The sequence below is a fragment of the Dama dama genome, chromosome 30 (assembly GCF_033118175.1).
Source record: "Dama dama isolate Ldn47 chromosome 30, ASM3311817v1, whole genome shotgun sequence".
NCBI classification, from domain to species: Eukaryota; Metazoa; Chordata; class Mammalia; order Artiodactyla; family Cervidae; genus Dama; species Dama dama.
In genome coordinates, this window is record NC_083710.1 from 79,671,078 (window position 1) to 79,689,109 (window position 18,032).

Genomic DNA, 18,032 nt, shown 5'->3' on the forward strand with positions numbered 1-18,032 from the left:
TAAATATTAATACTAGGTATAGTTAAAAGGAAACTTGTATATCAATTAATTCAGTATGGGGGATTCCCCCCCACCCCCCGCTTTAATAGTTGGGGAAAGAAATCCTTGGTGGGAAAGTCTTTTTATGCCTTTCAGGGCTAGGAAAATGGTTAAGCACCAGGAGGAAATTGGACAGAAGTCAGGAAATCAGGAGCACAGATGTCAGCAAATTCTCGAAGCCCTCTGTCTCAGCTTCCTGGTCCCCTCAGTGAGAGTGGAGTGCCTTGGGTGTGCCACGGTCCCCTCATAGATTCAGAATTCACCCCAGAATCCTCCCTTTCAAAATAACCTGTCCATGTTTAGAAGTTCCTGCTACAGTTTCAAATGCTATACAAGCAGCTGGTTAGAGCTCAGAACAGAGGGAGACGTGTCATATGGGGGATTAGTTCATCAGTAATTAAAGGATGAAGGAAGCCTTTATGAAGTTTTTTTGCTTAGAGGCTCCAAATATACATTTAGAGTAACGGTCCCCAAGTCAGCATAGCCATTAGAGAAAGTCTGACATTCTGTGTAGAATGGCAGGCTTTCCGCTAAAAAAATCTTTTTCTGAAAAAGAATTGGCAGTTTTTTCTAAGAAGCACATAAAGCCAGTTGTGGGGCATATCGAAGTCTGGCACCAAAATCGTGTAACACTGATCATTCATTAGGAAAAAAAAGTACTGGAATTAAAATCTACTTCTTGTTTAGTCACTAAGTCGTATCTCACTCTTTTGCAGTCCCGTGGACTGTAGCCTGCCGGGCTCCTCTGTCCATGGGATTTCCCAGGCAAGAACACTAGAGAAGGTCGCCATCTCCTTCACCAGGGGATCTTCCCAACCCAAGGATGGAACCCATGTCTCTTGTGTTTCCTGCATTGGCAGGTGGAATCTTTACCACTGAGCCCTTAGAGCTTCCCTAAAATCCAGGGCTCAAGTCCTAACCTGCATAAAAGACACACGGCACATGGTAAAAATCAGTTTGATCACTTCCTAGGAGGCCTAGACTTGGGAAAGAAGGAAAAAGAAAAGAATGAAAGTGAAGACCCCAAAAGAACAAAATACCTGTAGACAAAGAGCTGTACATACTCAGCCCTCTTATTTTTTCACAAACATGCACACTTAGGTCTCATGACCTGCGTCTTCCTCTGACACTGTCTTCTCTCTGCTTTGCAGGAGAGCTCATATTTTTCCTGTGTTTCTGCTGCCGGTACTTTCCCAAAGCATAAGCCATTCTACTCTAGTGTCCAGACCCATTTGGCGAAGCTCTTGGAGCTAGTTTCTTATTTTTGAGTCTTGGCTGTAGTTTAGGGTGTGTGACAATAGAAAACACCTGGGATGTGGCTTTTGCAAATCCTTGAATTAGAGTTTTAGCACTCTGGTTTCCTCATCTGTCAAATGGATACAGTCAGAGTCTTGGAAGACTGGTTGAAAGAGGTATGTGGGGACTTCCCTGATGGTCCAGTGGCTAAGACTCTGCACTCTCAATGCAGGGGGCCCAGGTTCGATCCCTGGTCAGGGAACTAGATCCCACATGCCACAACTAAGAGTTCACATGCCACAACTAAAGATCTTGCATGCTGCAACTAAGACCCAGCATAGCCAAAGAAATAAATAAAAATAAATATTATTTTTTAAAAAGGCAAGAGGTGTGTGGACAGTGCAGTGGTTTGCAACAACAGCCAAATAAATAAATAAAAATATCTTTTTTTAAAAAAGAGATGTGTGGACAGTGGGGTGATTTGCAACAACCTTCACTTTTCATTTCACCTGCAAATGTCACAAGCTTGTGATTTACTAGTGAGAGTAACATCAGCCCTCTTTTGTGGTGGTGTTTTTGCCTTTGCTTTAACCCACAGACTTTCAAATCTCAGGGTTAATAGGGCACTGGGTCAGCAGGTATATTAGGAAAAATGCTTTGATTTAATGTATAATAGAAAAGAGATGAATTAAAGGTGTTAATGTAGTCTAATCTAAATTCCATGAAGCTTCACAGGACATGCAAAAGACCAAACCATACACCACATATATGTTCACCTGCTTCTGAACGTTATGAAGACAATTTGCCTGGCTGTAGTTTTTAAATTGTTGGTATCAGATGGGCTTGGGATTGTCAGGCCCTGATGGAGTTTCCAGTAAAGGGATTAGTGTCATTTCTGGGCCCCCACTAGAATTCCGTTCAAGCTATAAGTAGTCACGTGAAGTCGTAGGTTAAATGATTTGGGAATAAAATGTCATTTGACGTGACAGAAATGAACCCTCGGTGGCCCACACTTCCCCTGGGACTCGCTCTCACTTACGGTTCTTGTGTTAAGTAATTTTATTAACCGAGGCAAAGGGGGGCATGAGGTGACAAGGGAAATACTTTTTGCTAACATTTTAATCCTAATCACAAAATTTATTGTGTGTGGTTTTATATGCACTTGTAGCTACAAAGGCCTGGGAGACAATGAACGCAAAAATTAGAATGCGTTGTTTTTCTTCCCAGGTGTTATTTAAAGCATTATATGAGTTGTCAAAAAGATTAATTGTTGTTGCTTGCAGCTAAACAGATGATAAATTTTAAAATTATATTATTACTGCGTGTCAGCATAAAAGCTCTGTGTCCCAAGAGTGTCACCTTTTTCTGTTGCTGTTGACAAGGTTCACGTTTTATAGCACGCCGCCAGAAGGTGTTGACGTATATTCAGATCACTGATTAAATGTTTTTAAAACGTGCCACTCACAAACTAACCCTGATGTTCTATGAAAGAGTCATTTTAAGGAGTAAGATTTTTTTCCCCTGCATCATTGACACAGAAGAGATTTTAAGCATCGCCATTAAAAAGAAAAAACCCAATCCTCATGTGATTACATTTTCCAATTTTAAATTTCAGCACTGAAGAGAAAGCGTCTTCTCCTTGCTTCTCTTCTCCACAGGAAAGGCAGGAGCGTGGTGTAAAAATACTGCAAGGAAGGTGCTAAATGGTTACTTGTAAACACCCCTTGTTGGGCACAGGACCCACCGTGTAGGAGTGACAGTCTTGCCATCCGTTGGATTGGTGTCGTAAACTCTGGAGTTGTGACTCCCCTGTTCAATGCTCTGACAGCCCCCATCTACAAGGAATCACAACAGACAACTTTTACACAGCAGCTGAGGGTGCAGAAGACTTTATGTTCCTCTTCACACTGTGATGCTTGAAGACATGGCTGGTCCTGGCTTTTGGCATTTTATGGATGGCCTTTAGACCAAGGTTTCCACGAACCCAGATGTATATTTGCACAGTAATACAGTTTATGCCTCAAGAATCAACACTGTAATACTCTTTTTGGTGTGAAGGTATTTGTGGGATCGTGTCAATATATTCTCTTGTCTCTGAGCACAGCACGAAGGAACTTGAAAACAAGTGATTTACTGTTCATTACGGGAAAGTCAGATTTTTTTTTCTCACCCTGATTGTCAAGATTCCTTTGTTGATGTCGGTTTCAGATTGTGTATTTTCCCTTCTGAGTGCAGAGGACGTTGACACTGCTTCGGCGATGCTGCGGAGGATGATGTAAGACATCCATAAGCCCGTGTCTGTTGTCACTTCAGCCCAGCGTGGTGCAAGCTTAGAGGTGCTTCAGTGACAGCCGTGGGTGCCCTTGGTGGGGGGAGGTGGGGTGCAGAGACCAAATCTCCAAATGATCTCTGTGACCATAAGTAGCTAGAGGTCATGAATACTCATGGCAGCAATAACGATAGCAGCCTTTTATGGAACACTTAGCGCACATGGGGAATCCTCACCAGTTCACATAGAGTGTCTCATTTAATTCCAACCACATAACAGCAGCTGTGCAAGATTATCCCCATTTTATCAAAAGGAGTGAAGCAGGACTCAGTCACACCCCTGGTAAATAGCAGCCAACACTTGAACCCAGGTTTGTTAGATTTTAAAGTCACTTTCACATTCATTCAGCAACTACTTACTGATTATCTGTTATGTGTTAGGCCGTGTTTTCATCACATTTGTCTTTTAAATTTGCTTTTTTAACTTAATTTACTCATTGAGAGCTTTTAAAAAATTGACATTTAGAAACCTCACCACACACTGCACCTGGCACACGCTGCAAGGACGCATCTGTTTACAACATTACCTGTAAGAAAAATACAATGAAGCGGTTAAACAAGGAATTCCATATGACCCAGCGATTCCTCTTACGGGTATATCCCCAAATAGTCCCAAAGGAATTGACAGCAGGGACTTGAGCAGATATTTGCACACCCAGGTAATAGCAGCATTATTTGCAATAGTCAAAAGGTGGGAGCAACACAAGTGTCCACTGATGAATGAATGGATAAACAAAATGTGTATCTGTACAACAGAGTATTATTTAGCCTTAAAAAGGAAGGAAATACTGACCGAGGCTACGATACGGATGAACCTTAAAAACATTATGCTAAGTGAAACAAGCCAGATGGAAAAGGACAAAAACTGTATGATTCTACTTACCTGAGGTACAAACGTAGTGAAACTCATGGAAACAGAACATAGAATAATGGTTACCAGGGACTGGAGGAGGTGGAGAGTGGGGAAGCACTGTTTAACAGGTACAGAGTTTCAGTTTGGAATGATGATAAAAGTTCTGAAGGTGAATGGTGGTAATGTTCGCATAACAATGAGAATGTTCTTAATGCCACAGAACCATACAACTAGAAATGATTAAAACGGTAAATTGTATGTTATGTATGTGAATGAAAGTGAAAGTCGCTCAGTCGTGTCCAACTCCTTGCAGTCCTATGGACCACAGCCCACCAGGCTCCTCTGTCCATGGGATTCTCCAGACAAGAATCCTGGAGTGGGTTGTCATTTCCTTCTCCAGGGGATCTTCCCGATCCAGGGATCAAATCCCGGTTTCCTGCATTACAGGTAGATTCTTTACCATCTGAGCCACCAGGGAAGCCCATGTTATGTATATTTAACCACAATTAAAAGAATAACACACAATGAAGACAAAGCCACTGGAAAATATACAATGTGCTCCTGGGCTAAATACGCCCAGAAAATATAAAACCATTTCAAAGCTTTGTCAACCAGCCTCTAGGTCTCTTGCCAGGTCTCATCCTGAGAGGTCCCTCGTTGAATGGCTCCAGCTATTATGAGGCTCTCGTGGGTGACGACGCACTGGGGCTGCAGATGGCAGATGGATTTTGGTTTCTTAGTGGTTTTGGATGACTATGTCCTGTACTTCTGAGAGAAAAACCTATCAATACAGTATCATTGTGTGAAAGGTGACTTGGAGTAATTGCACCTTTCTTGGGTATTTGGCATTAAAAACAGTTGGAAAAGGGATAGTCATATACAGTCAAGTTCAAATCTCTTGTGCTGTTATGTTAAATAATATGTCTTTAAATTGACCACAGATTTATTTTTCCCTCTAGCACGGGAGCAGGTCTCCATTCCTTCAGCTAAATGCCAGAGGGGAGGGTGGCTACATTTAGAGGCAGACTCTTGGAAAAATACATATTTTGCAATTCAGTTTTAAACCCGGGCATCACACTTAGCCCCCAAGACAGGATGAGAGGCTCAGGGACCCTGGGGGACTTTCATAGGCAGATTTACATCTTTGCTCTTAGTGAGTTAAGTGGCTGGCGGAACCAGGCATCAATTATACTATTTAAAGTATTTCCTTCCAACTTTTTTCTTCCCAGCACATGCAGTTGAACTTGAGTACTTAAGTGCAAGCCAGAGTTGACTTTTTTAGAGAGAGATTTGGCCTTGATTTTTGGATTAATGATTTTGAGAGATCGTTTACAATGATATGATCTATGATAAAACAGATTTAGAAGTTTGAAACATTAGTTACTAAAAAAAAGTTCTCTTTGTAATGGCAGTTAATCTTGTTGCTGTTGAAATGACGGTTGACCTTGAATTAGGGGGTTGATAGATCTGCGTGATGTGTGTACTTGTCCAAGCTGTATTTTTACCAGGCTAGCTCCTCAAAACTCATCATTTCCCTTATGTTCAAAAATCATTTTAGAATTGTTTCTTTAGAGCTGAGCACACACAAATCCTCAACGTCTGTGTCTGCCACCACCAGACAGGTTCTGTCAGACTCCTCAGCCTATGTGTTCCCCGCCATGTGCCACTTAGCCCATAGACACACCGTGTGGACCTAAGGATTCTACTGGAAACATGAGTGCTTTGGGCGATGGCAATACTTCATCAATATTTCATCAGGCAATGGCAATGTTTCATCAATACTTCATCGATGGCAAAACCTCAATGTAGAAATCCTCAGCCACCCACCAATTGATTGCAGACTTCTGGTCTCCAGAAATGTGTAACCCACTTAGTTTGTAGAACTTTGTTATTGCAACTCTAGGCTTCCCAGGTGGCACTAGTAATAAAGAACCTGCCTGCCAATGCAAGAGATGTAGGAGACATGGGTTCGATCCCTGGGTCAGGAAGATCCCCAGGAGGGCATGGCAACCCACTCCAGTATTCTCGCCTGGAGAACGCCATGGACGGAGGAGCCTGGTGGCCTATAGTCCATGGGGTCGCAAAGAGTGGACACAACTGAAACAACTTAGCTCATAGCGCACAGCACAGCTCGCGAATACAGCTGACGTTGTCATCCCCTGCCTACTGCATCTCTCACTGATCTGAGAACCAGCCTCTATTTCCTGGCCAGTGGGGAATCCATTTGTTCCCTTTCAGCTTGTAGTTTTTTTCCTTTTCTTTCTGGCTCATGAAAGAGCATGCAAAAAAAAAAAAACCAAAAAATTCCTAGCAAGAACAAGTATTCAAGAAAATTTCCATGCCCTTCACTCCTGTGTCTGTTCCGAAAAATTTGTAGCTGAAAAGTTCCTTTTCTCTCTTCCCATATTTCTTCTCAACTTCTCAGCTTGACTGTTCTCTTTTTGGAAAGATCACAATCCCTTATAAATTGTTAACTCCTAGAGATTGCCCCAATTCCAAACTCTTAACGAGAGGTGGGAGTTTATCTGTAGGCTTTTATGTGTATGTTCTTTCAATAAAAAAGAAATGCAGATGAGCATCTGTATGAAATGAAGATGAAAGATCTAGTTGGAGGACAGAGCCTACTGCATTTCTGTAACCAGCTTCATTCTTAACTATCTCTAAATGGGTGGCTTGGGTTTTTCTTTGTGTGTTTGTTTTTAAGAAACTTAAGATTGGACAGTGTTTCTCCTTTTCTCCTCCAGAGGCCCAGAGCAATGTGGCGGGTTGCATTCTGGACTGGGCAGTACTAACATTTGTTCTTTCCGGGGACCGTCTGCTGCTTTTCTCTGCCCCAGTGGAGCTGGGGGAATAATAAAGCTGTTATTATTTACACTGCATCACATTTTTGTCAGTGGTCTTTGTCATTGAGACTTACGAAGTCAACACAGCACTTGAGGGAATTTGTGAATGTTTACCCAGGCAGGAGAGAGAGGTAAAGGAGAGGGTTATCTCTCCAGGCATGTTGCTTTTCTAAACTCTGCCCAGTTTTCCTGGTCCCTTTCATTGCCCTTTTCCTATGCTGTTCTTTCATGGGCTGTTAAGTGACCTTGGAATTCACTGATTCTTTTTTCAGGCATATCTAATCTACTGTTTTACTTATTCATTTTGTGACTATATTTTTTTCTTTCAAAAGTGCTAAATTTGATTCTTTTGAATTAATTTTTATTTCCAATACTGTCCCAGTCTTTCAATGGTTACTCCTCCTTCCTGTGTCACTTTTAATAACTTCAAATATATGTCTCGTATTCCTACTGAGGTTTTTCACTTATTTCTAGTTCAGTCCAGTTCAGTCTCTCAGTCGTGTCCTACTCTTTGCAACCCCATGGACTGCAGCACGCCAGGCTTCCCTGTCCATCACCAACTCCCGGAGCCTACTCAAACTCATATCCATCGCATCAGTGATGCCATCCAACCATCTCATCCTCTGTTGTCCCCTTCTCCTCCCACCTTCAATCTTTCCCAGCATCAGGGTCTTTTCCAATGAGTCAGTTCTTCCCATCAGGTGGCCAAAGTGTTGGAGTTTCAGCTTCAGCATCAGTCCTTCCAATGAATATTCGGGACTGATTTCCTTTAGGATGGACTGGTTGGATCTCCTTGCCGTCCAAGGGACTCTTGCCAGATACCTCTTCACCCTTATGTTGTGCTTAGTGATCCTCCCTCCTGGTGGTTTATTTCCTTCCATGGCTGGGATTCTATTGTGAGCTCATCTTCAGCAGGATTGTTTTTGCCTCTGGAAGTTAATGTACTCCAGACTGTGGATACATTCTTGCAGCACTGCTTTGCATTTCTTTTCTGCAGACTAAGACTCAGTTGTTTTAGAGTCTCGAACTCAAGTTTTTAATTTTAATTTCTCTGTCTGTGACTTCAAACCCATCTAGGTGGTATAAACTTCATGCCCGTACTTGCTGTTAACACAGGCTTGTGGTTTTGATGATCATATAAAAGGCTTTATTTATTTTCATACGGCCCAAGCCAGACCTCAGACTATCTTGCTGTTTCTTTGTGGACATAGTTCTTCTCAGTTCAGTTCAGTTGCTCAGTCATGTCTGACTCTTTGCAATCCCATGGTCTGCAGCATGCCAGGCTTCCCTGTCCTTCACCATCTCCCGGAGCGTGCTCAAACTCATGTCCATCAAATCAGTGATGCCATCCAATCATCTTGTCCTCTGTCATCATCTTCTCCTCCTGCCTTCAATCTTTCCCTGCATCAGGGTCTTTTCTAAAGAGTCAGTTCTTCGTATCAGGTGGCCAAAGTATTGAAGCTTCAGTTTTAGCATCAGTCCTTCCAATGAATTTCAGGACTGATTTCCTTTAGGATTGATTAGTTTGATCATCTTGCTGTCCAAAGGATTCTCAAGCATTTTCTCCAACACCATAGTTCCAAAGCATCAATTCTTTGGTGCTCAGCTTTCTTTATGGTCCAACTCTCACATCTGTACATGACTACTTGAAAAACCATAGCTTTGACTATGTAGACCTTTGTCGGCAAAGTAATGTCTCTACTTTTCAATATGCTGTCTAGGTTCTATTTCCCTATTTGTGGATTAGATTGCTTTTAAAGGGGTACAGTTTGTCCAGTTCCCTCACCTTGCACAAGCCCAGGTTGGTGTCTTCTGTCCCACAAGGCTGTTGACACTCTGGCCTCTAGTCTTTGTTCCAGGGCTGATGGCCCTCTGTAGACATAGCATCAGCTCCAGGAACTCCAGCTCTGAAATTCTTGCTTTATTTCAGCACTTGAAGATTTCCTTTCTGTTTCATGCTGAGATATGTATTAAACCTTTGCTTTATTTTATGTATTTATTTATTCTTGGCCGTGCCTCTTAGCTTGTGGGATCTTAGTTCTCCAACTGGGGATTGAACCCAGGACCACCAGGGGGTTCCCTTTAACTTTTGCTTTAGGTTATGCAATATTTCTGTGCTTTCTAAGCAGGAGCAGGGTCTGCATTCACTCAGCTTGTCGTAAACCTTATTCATCTCTGTACCGCCCAGCTCAGAGGAATAACTGGCCTGTATCAGGTGCTGGATGACTGACTGACTGACTGAATAAATTTATTTTTCATGCTCAGAAGCAGGTGGAAGCAACATTCTAGTGAGTAATGTTGCCTGTCTCTCCAGGGGCACCTGAGCAAGCAGAATTTATTTTTCTCTAAGGACATAAGTGAAGAGAGGTCGCAGTAAACAAAATAAAGAGAGAATAGGACTTCTTACATGCTTTTTCTTAAGTCTTGGGACAATGGGAACAGTTAACTGGCTCATCTGCTCGACATCTGAAGGTGGACTGAAAGTGGATGGACAGGCAGTTCCCAAACTGCTTGCTGACTCCACACAGCATCCTCACCAAGATGAAGGATTAAAGAATCACAGGGTACAGGACACTAGGCCTGTTTACTTCTCAGTCTCTCCCCTTTTTAAGAAAAGCGTGCCTTTGATGAGATATAGCTGCGGGCTCTTGTTTTACATTTTATGTCAACCACTTTTGTTAGAAGCTGGTTATTGATGCTGTGCCCCTTTTAATTCACACTTCTTTGCTAATCAATTACTGCGTTTGTCCATTAATCAGGCATCCTGACAGGGTCAATAACTGCTTTTGGGGTTTTGTGAAGGGCTGCATGTTATCAAGCAAGGAGTAATGCTCAGGAGCTCATTTAAAAGCAGTGTGACTTCCCAGGCTGGTGACTTCCGGAGCAATGAGCATCGTGTGAGAATTTCATATGGTGTTTTTTTTTTTAATTGATAATATATTTGGTTGATAGGATTTTCTCACTGAACACTTTATTAGGAGGGCTCAACATGAGTGAAGTGTGGACAGGTATGCCTCTGTTTCTTAAGAAAAACAGAAACATCCCAAAGTAATTATTCCCATCCCATTACAAATGACAGCATTTACCTAAAAGTAGCATTCAATTGTGAGCTTCATCCATATTAGGCATTTACAAACAATATCTTCTTGGTAGTGAGGTTTGAGAACAAACAAACTTAATCCCAAAACATTTGGAGCTGCTACTGGATGAAAACCAATGCAAAATTTAGAGCAAATATCTCTATAGCCTGAGTCAAGGAGAGAATATTTTACAAACAAAAGCTGAGTTTATATACCAATTACTGAAGCCCATCTTTTACATAGAGTATTTTAAACCTCTATGCGCACATACATGCATACATACACATTTTCAGTACCCCTCAGCCTTTATCATCTGTTTCAACATATTCAGATGTTGTAAAGCATTGTAGAAGTGAACACTTTTCATTTTAGCAAGAGTGAGAGACAGAGGTGGCAGCGTTTAATTGGAGAGTTACAGTTTGGGCAGTTGAGTTTACCGTCCATAGTGATGGTAACAGGTTTCAGTGATCTTTTCTATGACAGATGTACCAACATTTAATTGTTTTTCATTGAGGGTGGAGAGAAAAGACACTTGTGTAGATTTTTCAGTTCTCCTACGTGTCACTTAGCTGTCCTCACCATTGTCTGAGCTCCTTTCTCTCATCCTTTCTGCCGCAGTGGGTTGTGTCATCCCCTCATGATCAGCACTTTTGTTGTCTTTGTTTTTTGCTGTACCTCAGAAGTCCATCTTTTCTTTCATCTCCTTCCCATTCATGCGTGAGGAACAGTTGTGCCCTGTTGTGGGGATGTTCCGCTGGGTTTCAAACAGTAGGGTTTCTTTTTATTCTCTTCTAAGTAGTACAATGGGGCTGAATGTCTGTTGCAGAATGCACACACTAATATGCCAGGTTATTTGGTTTCTAAGAAGTCAATAAAAACACTACATTTAGGCTCAGTCCTTGGCTGGCTTTTTTGCTGTTTGCCTTTCAAGCCTTCGGTTGTAAATCTGTTTATTTGTTTCTGATCTTAAAATATAATCTTCCGTATTAAAGTGAAGCGTGGAGTCAACAAACACGCAGAAAAAATGTTGCTGGCGGTGGACTATTTTCACACCAGCAGATTTGGCAGTCTGCGCCCTCCCTTGGTAAGAGCCTCCGAACAGCCACCAGGGCTAATTAATGGGAGCTCCAACTCGGAGGAGATGAAAAAAGAGTGGATCCCAAGTTGGTCTTGGCAAAACTTTCTGGTGTAAGAAACTAGTGCATCTCTGCATCTAGAGGTGTACAGCTCTGACTCCTTTCCTCCAGATCCTCTTACTTGATTCTTGTTTTAGGAGGGGGAGATGAGTGTGAGCATAAGTATACCTAGTTATAAACACAGACCTAAAGGCCATCCCAGCAGTAAAAGGCTAAAAGACATAAAAAGCTAGAGATGTCTTAAGATACTTTGTTCTCATATTCAGGAACAATCTTCAAAATCCTCCTTAATGAGGTCATAAAAGAAAAAAATGGAACAAGTGTTCCTTGTGTGTCTCACTAGGGCCTGCCATCAGGGTCACTTGCCACCAGTATCCTATTTAAAAAGGGATTGGGGTAGTTCAATCAAGCATTGCATTAAGAGAGAGACTTTGATTAATTCCTTCTCTTTTCTTTTGTGCCACAGATAATTTCAGTAAATTTGTGATACTTTCTGCTTAGCCATTGCGGAGGCTTAAAGTTCTTGATGCGTCATGCTGAGTATTAGCATTTATCGGGCCTACTTGGCTATGGTGAAGAGAAGGGACTGCTGCAGACAGCTCTCTAATCTTTGTCGAGCAGGGCCAGCCTTTCAACATGACCGGCATCTGAGATCTTGGCTCAGGGAAGAGCCTGCTGTCAGGTTGGTGGCAGAAAGAAATCTTGACGTAAGAGAAGGAGAGAACCAACAGTAAGTACTATGGTGCCTTACACGGTGAACTCTTTTAAAGGTACTGGATCTGCCTCTGACTCAGGAAGTCACATCCTGGGGAAGTTGCAGGCATGACTCTCCAAGGAAACAAAAGCAAGAAAGAGGCAAGTAAGGGCGACCAGTGCTTGCTTTCCCCGAGGCTGCTCTGGGAGAGCTGAAGCTCTGCCCTGGGCTGGCTGGTCAGGATCAGGTAGGAAACTGGATTCTCCTGTCATCCGCTTTCTTTTATTTACCAGCTTTGTTTGCAAGAGGCCATCAGAGCTGCAAGGGGACCTTTGAGTTCTGTGCTATAGAAACCTAGTCACTCTCTTGGCTGTTGCGATCCAGAAACAGGTTAGGATGTGTTTAGCTAAAAACGCAATCAGGTATTTACTGTATTTTATGAGCTGATTTTGGAAAGGTATACAGTTTTCTTTATTGCAAATTCAAAGTCTGGGTGTGCATGCATTTAAGCGCCATTGAAAAGTTAGAATTTGGGTTCTGATGGACTGGAACGGCTCCCAGGGGAACATCGTTGTGATGGTTTAAATCCCCTCTCTGTGGTTTACTCACTAGATACACCGAGTTGGTTCGTAGGGCTGCTGCTTCCTGTCCTGTTAATTCAGCCACTGCACATGCTCATGAAGGCAACAGGTTAACAGTCCTGGCTTAAGAAGAGAGTCTGGGGTCTGGGGGGATAGAATTGCTTGGTTTTTTGGTTTTCCATTTGAAAAAGGGGTAGTTGGGCTTATTTTAATGAATTTATATGTGAGATATGCTTATGTAAAGAAGTTAAGGCAAGATTTCAGAACTAATTTTAGAGTATGTTTCATGATCATTGCTGCAATACTGCTAATGGTTAATAGCCAGTCATAAGAGTTTTAAAAATTGTTATCTGGGGTTTGTTTTGTTTTGGCCACACCACGCGACCTGTGAGATCTTAGTTCACAGTCATCAGGGATCGAACCCGTGCCCCCTGCATTGGAAGCGTGAAATCTTAACCACTGGACAACCAGGGAAGTCCAAAAACTGTTATTTTGAAATGAATAAGATGTTAGCTCCCTCTCGTTTTTTTTTTTGGTATTGTTCCCAGATTAAGAACCCAAAGACAAACCTGTTCATTCACCACGTATTTATTAAACTCCTGCTTTATGCTGGACTCATAGTATTGTATCAACATTATTATAATTATCAGTGTAATTGGTTCTTTATTTATATCTACAGTGATTATTATAAATACTGGAAACCCTTAAGTGTCCTAGTTTTTCTTTATCATAAGCTTACACTCCTTGTGAGGGTGAGTGTGTTCTTTCTGAAGCCTGTCTGTGCTATCTGCTCAGTCGTGCCTGACTCTTTGCAAGCCCATGGACTGTAGCCCGCCAGGCTCCTCTGTCTGCAGGGATTCTCCAGGCAAGAATACTGGGCTGGGTTGCTGTGCCCTCCTCCAGGGGATCTTCTCTACCAAGGGATTGAACCCAGGTCTCCCACATTGCGGGCGGATTCTTTACGGTCTAAGCCACCAGCCTGTCTATGAGTAGATTACTCAAGCCTGACCATAGCTCTTGGAATGCTGATGTTGCTTGACTGATGGATTTCTCTAGATTTGAAACTCGAGAGAGCCCTAGAGGCAGAATGGTGTCATGGAAAGAACACAAGCTGGCACTTTTCCTCACCTGAAAGGCAGGAGCTCAGGGCTTGGTGCATGAACAAAGTTCTCTGAATATGGTAAAGTGGCTAGCATAGGGCTTGTCCCATGTGGAATCCTCAGGGAATCTCACTCCTAATTCCCCAGAAATAGGGGACCCTGAGGTACCCACAGGGCCTCAAGCATCAGCATCCCATTCCCATCATGCACACTCAGGAGCCAGGAAATTACCTGCTCATTCCCTCTCTATGCCCCAACCAGATAGAGAACAAGGATGTATACTGAGAACCTCATTCAGTGGAAAAGACCGCAAAGATTTTTCTTTGATCCAGGGAATCCAGATCCAGGGAATACCCACCTTATTTGCTTATTTGAAGCATAATTGCAGATTTAAAAAGCATAATTGTTTGAAATATTTCTGTACAGTAGAAATCTTCCAAAATCAGCATGGTGATTGCTGAGAAGGAAGAGGCCACAGCCTTAATTTCTCACCAAAACCAAGCCACATTTCTTCCAGGGCTACAGCTTCTTTTCAGATAAAGGTCTTATCAGAGGGCAGGCAGGGTGAAAGGTCACTGGTAAAATGGGACGACTGTGGTCATCTGGGCACCTTGTCTTCTGGAACCAAGTGCAAAAAAAGAGTCAACAGAAGCGCATTTTAGCCTCTGCCAGACCACCCTTGGGTCAGATCTGGGATCCAGAAAGTACCAGGAGTAGGCCACCGAGCAAGTGAATCATTTCCTCTGAAACACAGGCCTGGTAACAGATCTAGGCTTGAAAAAGCCCCAGTTCACTCTCCCACAGCTAACTGTACAACGTGCTTGCTGAAGAAAATTGTCTTTTTACCTTATAATAGATCTCACAGAAAATGATAACTTTTGGTCCTTATTTACAGAGAATGTTAGAAGTAATATTACAGATCCCATTATACTGCTTTTACTGTGTTTGGTGAGTGTTTCTAAAATTCAGTGTAATATGGGTCTTTCTTAATACTTTATTTAAAATAGCAGTTTTTTATTTTTTTTATTTTTTTAAATATCCAAGACAGTTAGTTGTTGCTTCTGCTTTGTAATGCTGAAAACTTTCTGGATGAGTGTGTTCTGGAAGTTCTATGATGTTGTTGTTCAGTTGCTAAGTCTTGTCTCACTTTTTGCAACCCCATGGACTGCAGCACGCCAGGCTTTCCTGTCCTTCACCATCTCCCAGAGTTTGTTCAAACTCATGTCCCTTGTGTCGGTGATGTCATCCAACCATCTCATCCTCTGTCATCCCCTTCTCCTCCTGCCTTCAATCTTTCCCAGCATCAGGTCTTTTCAAATGAGTCAGTTGTTCACATCAGGTGGCCAAAGTATTGGAGCTTCGGCTTCAGCATCAGTCCTTCCACTGAATATTCAGGGTTGATCTCCTTTAGGATGGCCTGGTTTGATCTCCTTGGCGTCCAAGGGACTCTCAAGAGTCCTCCAGCACCACAGTTAAGAAGCATCAGTTCTTTGATGCTTAGCCTTCTTTACAGTACAGCTCTCACATCCATACATGACTACTGGAAAAACCATAGCTTTGACTAGACGGACCTTTATTGGCAAAGTAATGTCTCTGCTTTTTAATATGCTGTTTAGTGAGGTTTGTCATAGTTTTTATTCCAGGGAGCCAGTGTCTTTTAATTTCATGGCTGCAGTCACCATCCACAGTGATTTTGAAGTCCAAGAAAATAAAATCTGTCACTGTTTCCACTTTATCTCCATCTATTTGCCATGAGGTGATGGAACTGGAAGTTCTATAGGACCTTGTTATTTTAGAGCTTGAGAAAGCATAGTGGTAAGGGCCATCCAGTTGTCTTCTTCCTGTAGATTAGGATTAAGGAGTGCATTAAATGTTCTCTCTTATTTTAAGTTCAGAACAGGTAGCCCTGAGCAGAATGTTTCTGCTTGATTTCTCCGGTCTTATAAACATGTGAGCCCTAAGTGGTGGAGGGTGTTTGTGCGTGCTGCTGTGTTCCTTACACACTGTTGGTGACCGGCAGATGTATTCCGCTGTTTCTAAGGAAATCATGTATATGTGATCTTAGCCAAAAGGGCCTCCACTTACAAGTCAGCTACTGAATCTTTCTTCCATGACCTTTCAGACTCCTTGGTCAGTCATCTGCTTGAGGATCAATTAGGCTTAAGGAAAAGACACCGGAAGTGGAGGTTGGTGGTGCTAGCCATCAGTGTCTCTCTGAGGCATAGTTCCATCAGGCAAGGTGTGTACTTTTGGACACCTTGGTCTGTTTGGGGCTGAATATCTTCAGAGTTTGATGAGCTTTGGAAATGTATGTAGATGGGAAGAGGGGCCAGCAGGTACATCATCACTCCTTCCCTCCCCCAGAGGGGAGCAGAGAAATTACAGGTGGCCTTTGGCCCACTGGTGGGGCACTCAAGAGTTGTTGAAAGGTTCTTTTTCGTTCCCTGTCAATTAGCAAAGTGAGGTTTTCGTCTGTGGATACAGTTTGCATGCGTGCTAAGCCGCTTCAGTCATGTCTGACCTTTGCGACTCCGTGGACTGTAGCCCGCCAGGCTCCTCTGTCCATGGGATTCTCCAGGCAAGAATCCTGGAGTGGGTTGCCACGCCCTCCTCCAGAGGATCTTCCGGACCCAGGGATGGAAGCTGTGTCCCCGGTGGCTCCTGCTTTGCAGGTCGATTCTTGGCCGCTGAGCCACTGGGGACGCCTGGATGCAGATTAGGAATAGAGGGGGAGGAGCACTACAGCCTGGGCCACTTTCGGCCCATCCTTGAATTTCAAGCGTGTGGCTGTCCTGACTGCCACCCCCAGCCAGGGCTGGTTTATGCTGTTAGTGCTGTTCCCAGACCAGCCCCTGGCTGGAGGCGGCAGGTGCTTTAAGGCCCATCTTTCCAAGGCTTGTCACCTTGGCCGCGGATCGCAGGGTGCACCTGTGGATGCTCAGGAAACCAGCCTCTCAGGTGGGTGGCCGAGGTCTTTCATTCCTGCGTTAATGGGCTTTATTCAACATCTGAGTTCGCCTTTTAAAATTTGACTAGCTGATGTGGTAGAAATAGGCTTCCCTGGTGGCTCAGATGGTAAAGGATCTGACTGCAATGCAGGAGACCCCGGGTTTGATCCCCTGGAGAATGGAATGGCTACCCACTCTGGTATTCTTGGAGAATTCCATGGACAGAGGAGCCTGACAGATTACAATCCATGAAATGATTACCACCACAGCCTACAAGTGCAAGGACAGAGTGGCAAGCCCAGTGGCAGGCAGCAGGCAGAGAAAATGGGCCTTACCAGGGACAGCCCCATTACTGGTCAAGTCTGGGCAGAAAGCATTTGGCCGCCTCACTGACCTCTTTGCTAATCAGAACCCGGGACTGCCACTTCAAGAATTGATGCTTCCCCTTCGTCTCTCCTTAGGACTGGCTGAACTGGCCCAAGAGGAGGGCCGAGGTGGGTCCCTCTCCAAGTGGAGACAGTGAGACTCAGGGTCAGGGCTGCCTCTGAGAGTGGTGCACAGGGGCCCCAGAGGCCGCGGGGAATCAGCGCACTAGCCCCAGATGCTTCTTCAGGACACCAAGGGGCAGACACCACGGAGGGGAGGGCTGTGGAAACCACGGCTGGGAGGAAGTCCACCCAGCACCTGTGTGTGAGAGGGGGCCCCCCCCCAGGGCCCAGAGAGCGTCACTGGAGGGCTTCAGGGAGGGGCGTTGAAGATTCTGTACCTTGTACTTTGTCAATATAGGCAGGTCACACTCTGTAAAGAAACATGAACGTGGGTAGAAAAGTTAGAGGGATTGGCATGGTCAAAATAGGGCTAGCAAGCCATGTTTATAAGCTGAAGGTGACTTTAATTACTTAAATGAAAAAGGCTCACAGCAAAATAAATGACTCTCTAGCTTGCTTTTTTCAAATTAATTACTAAATTTACTGGGCTTTGCTTCTGGCTCAGCTGGTAAAGAATCCGCCCGCAATGTGGGAGACCTGGGTTCGATCCCTGGGTTGGGAAGATCCTGTGGAGAAGGAAAAGGCTACCCACTCCAGTATTCTGGCCTGGAGAATTCCGTGGACTACAGTCCACGGGGTCACGAAGAGTTGGACGGGACTGAGCGACTTTCACTTTCACTTTATTTGGCTGCCCAAGGTCTTAGTT

At 43.6% G+C, this 18,032-nt stretch overlaps 1 protein-coding gene and 1 non-coding gene across 5 annotated transcripts in view; both read left to right on the plus strand.

Moving 5' to 3' along the window:
• CLYBL (citramalyl-CoA lyase) overlaps window positions 1–18,032 on the plus strand; it is a 226,028-nt gene that overhangs the window by 71,938 nt on the left and 136,058 nt on the right. The window contains exon 1 of one of the 4 annotated variants that reach the window (XM_061133089.1): window positions 3,519–3,550. The exons of the other annotated variants lie outside the window; for them this stretch is intronic. Within the exon in view, the coding sequence (XP_060989072.1) occupies window positions 3,534–3,550 (17 nt within the window). The 5' untranslated portion in view covers window positions 3,519–3,533. Of the gene's footprint in view, window positions 1–3,518; window positions 3,551–18,032 lie in introns of those variants that run through there. 4 annotated transcript variants of the gene reach the window in all.
• Window positions 1,465–1,537, plus strand: TRNAE-CUC (transfer RNA glutamic acid (anticodon CUC)). Its single transcript has one exon. It is a non-coding gene; the product is annotated as a tRNA-Glu (tRNA).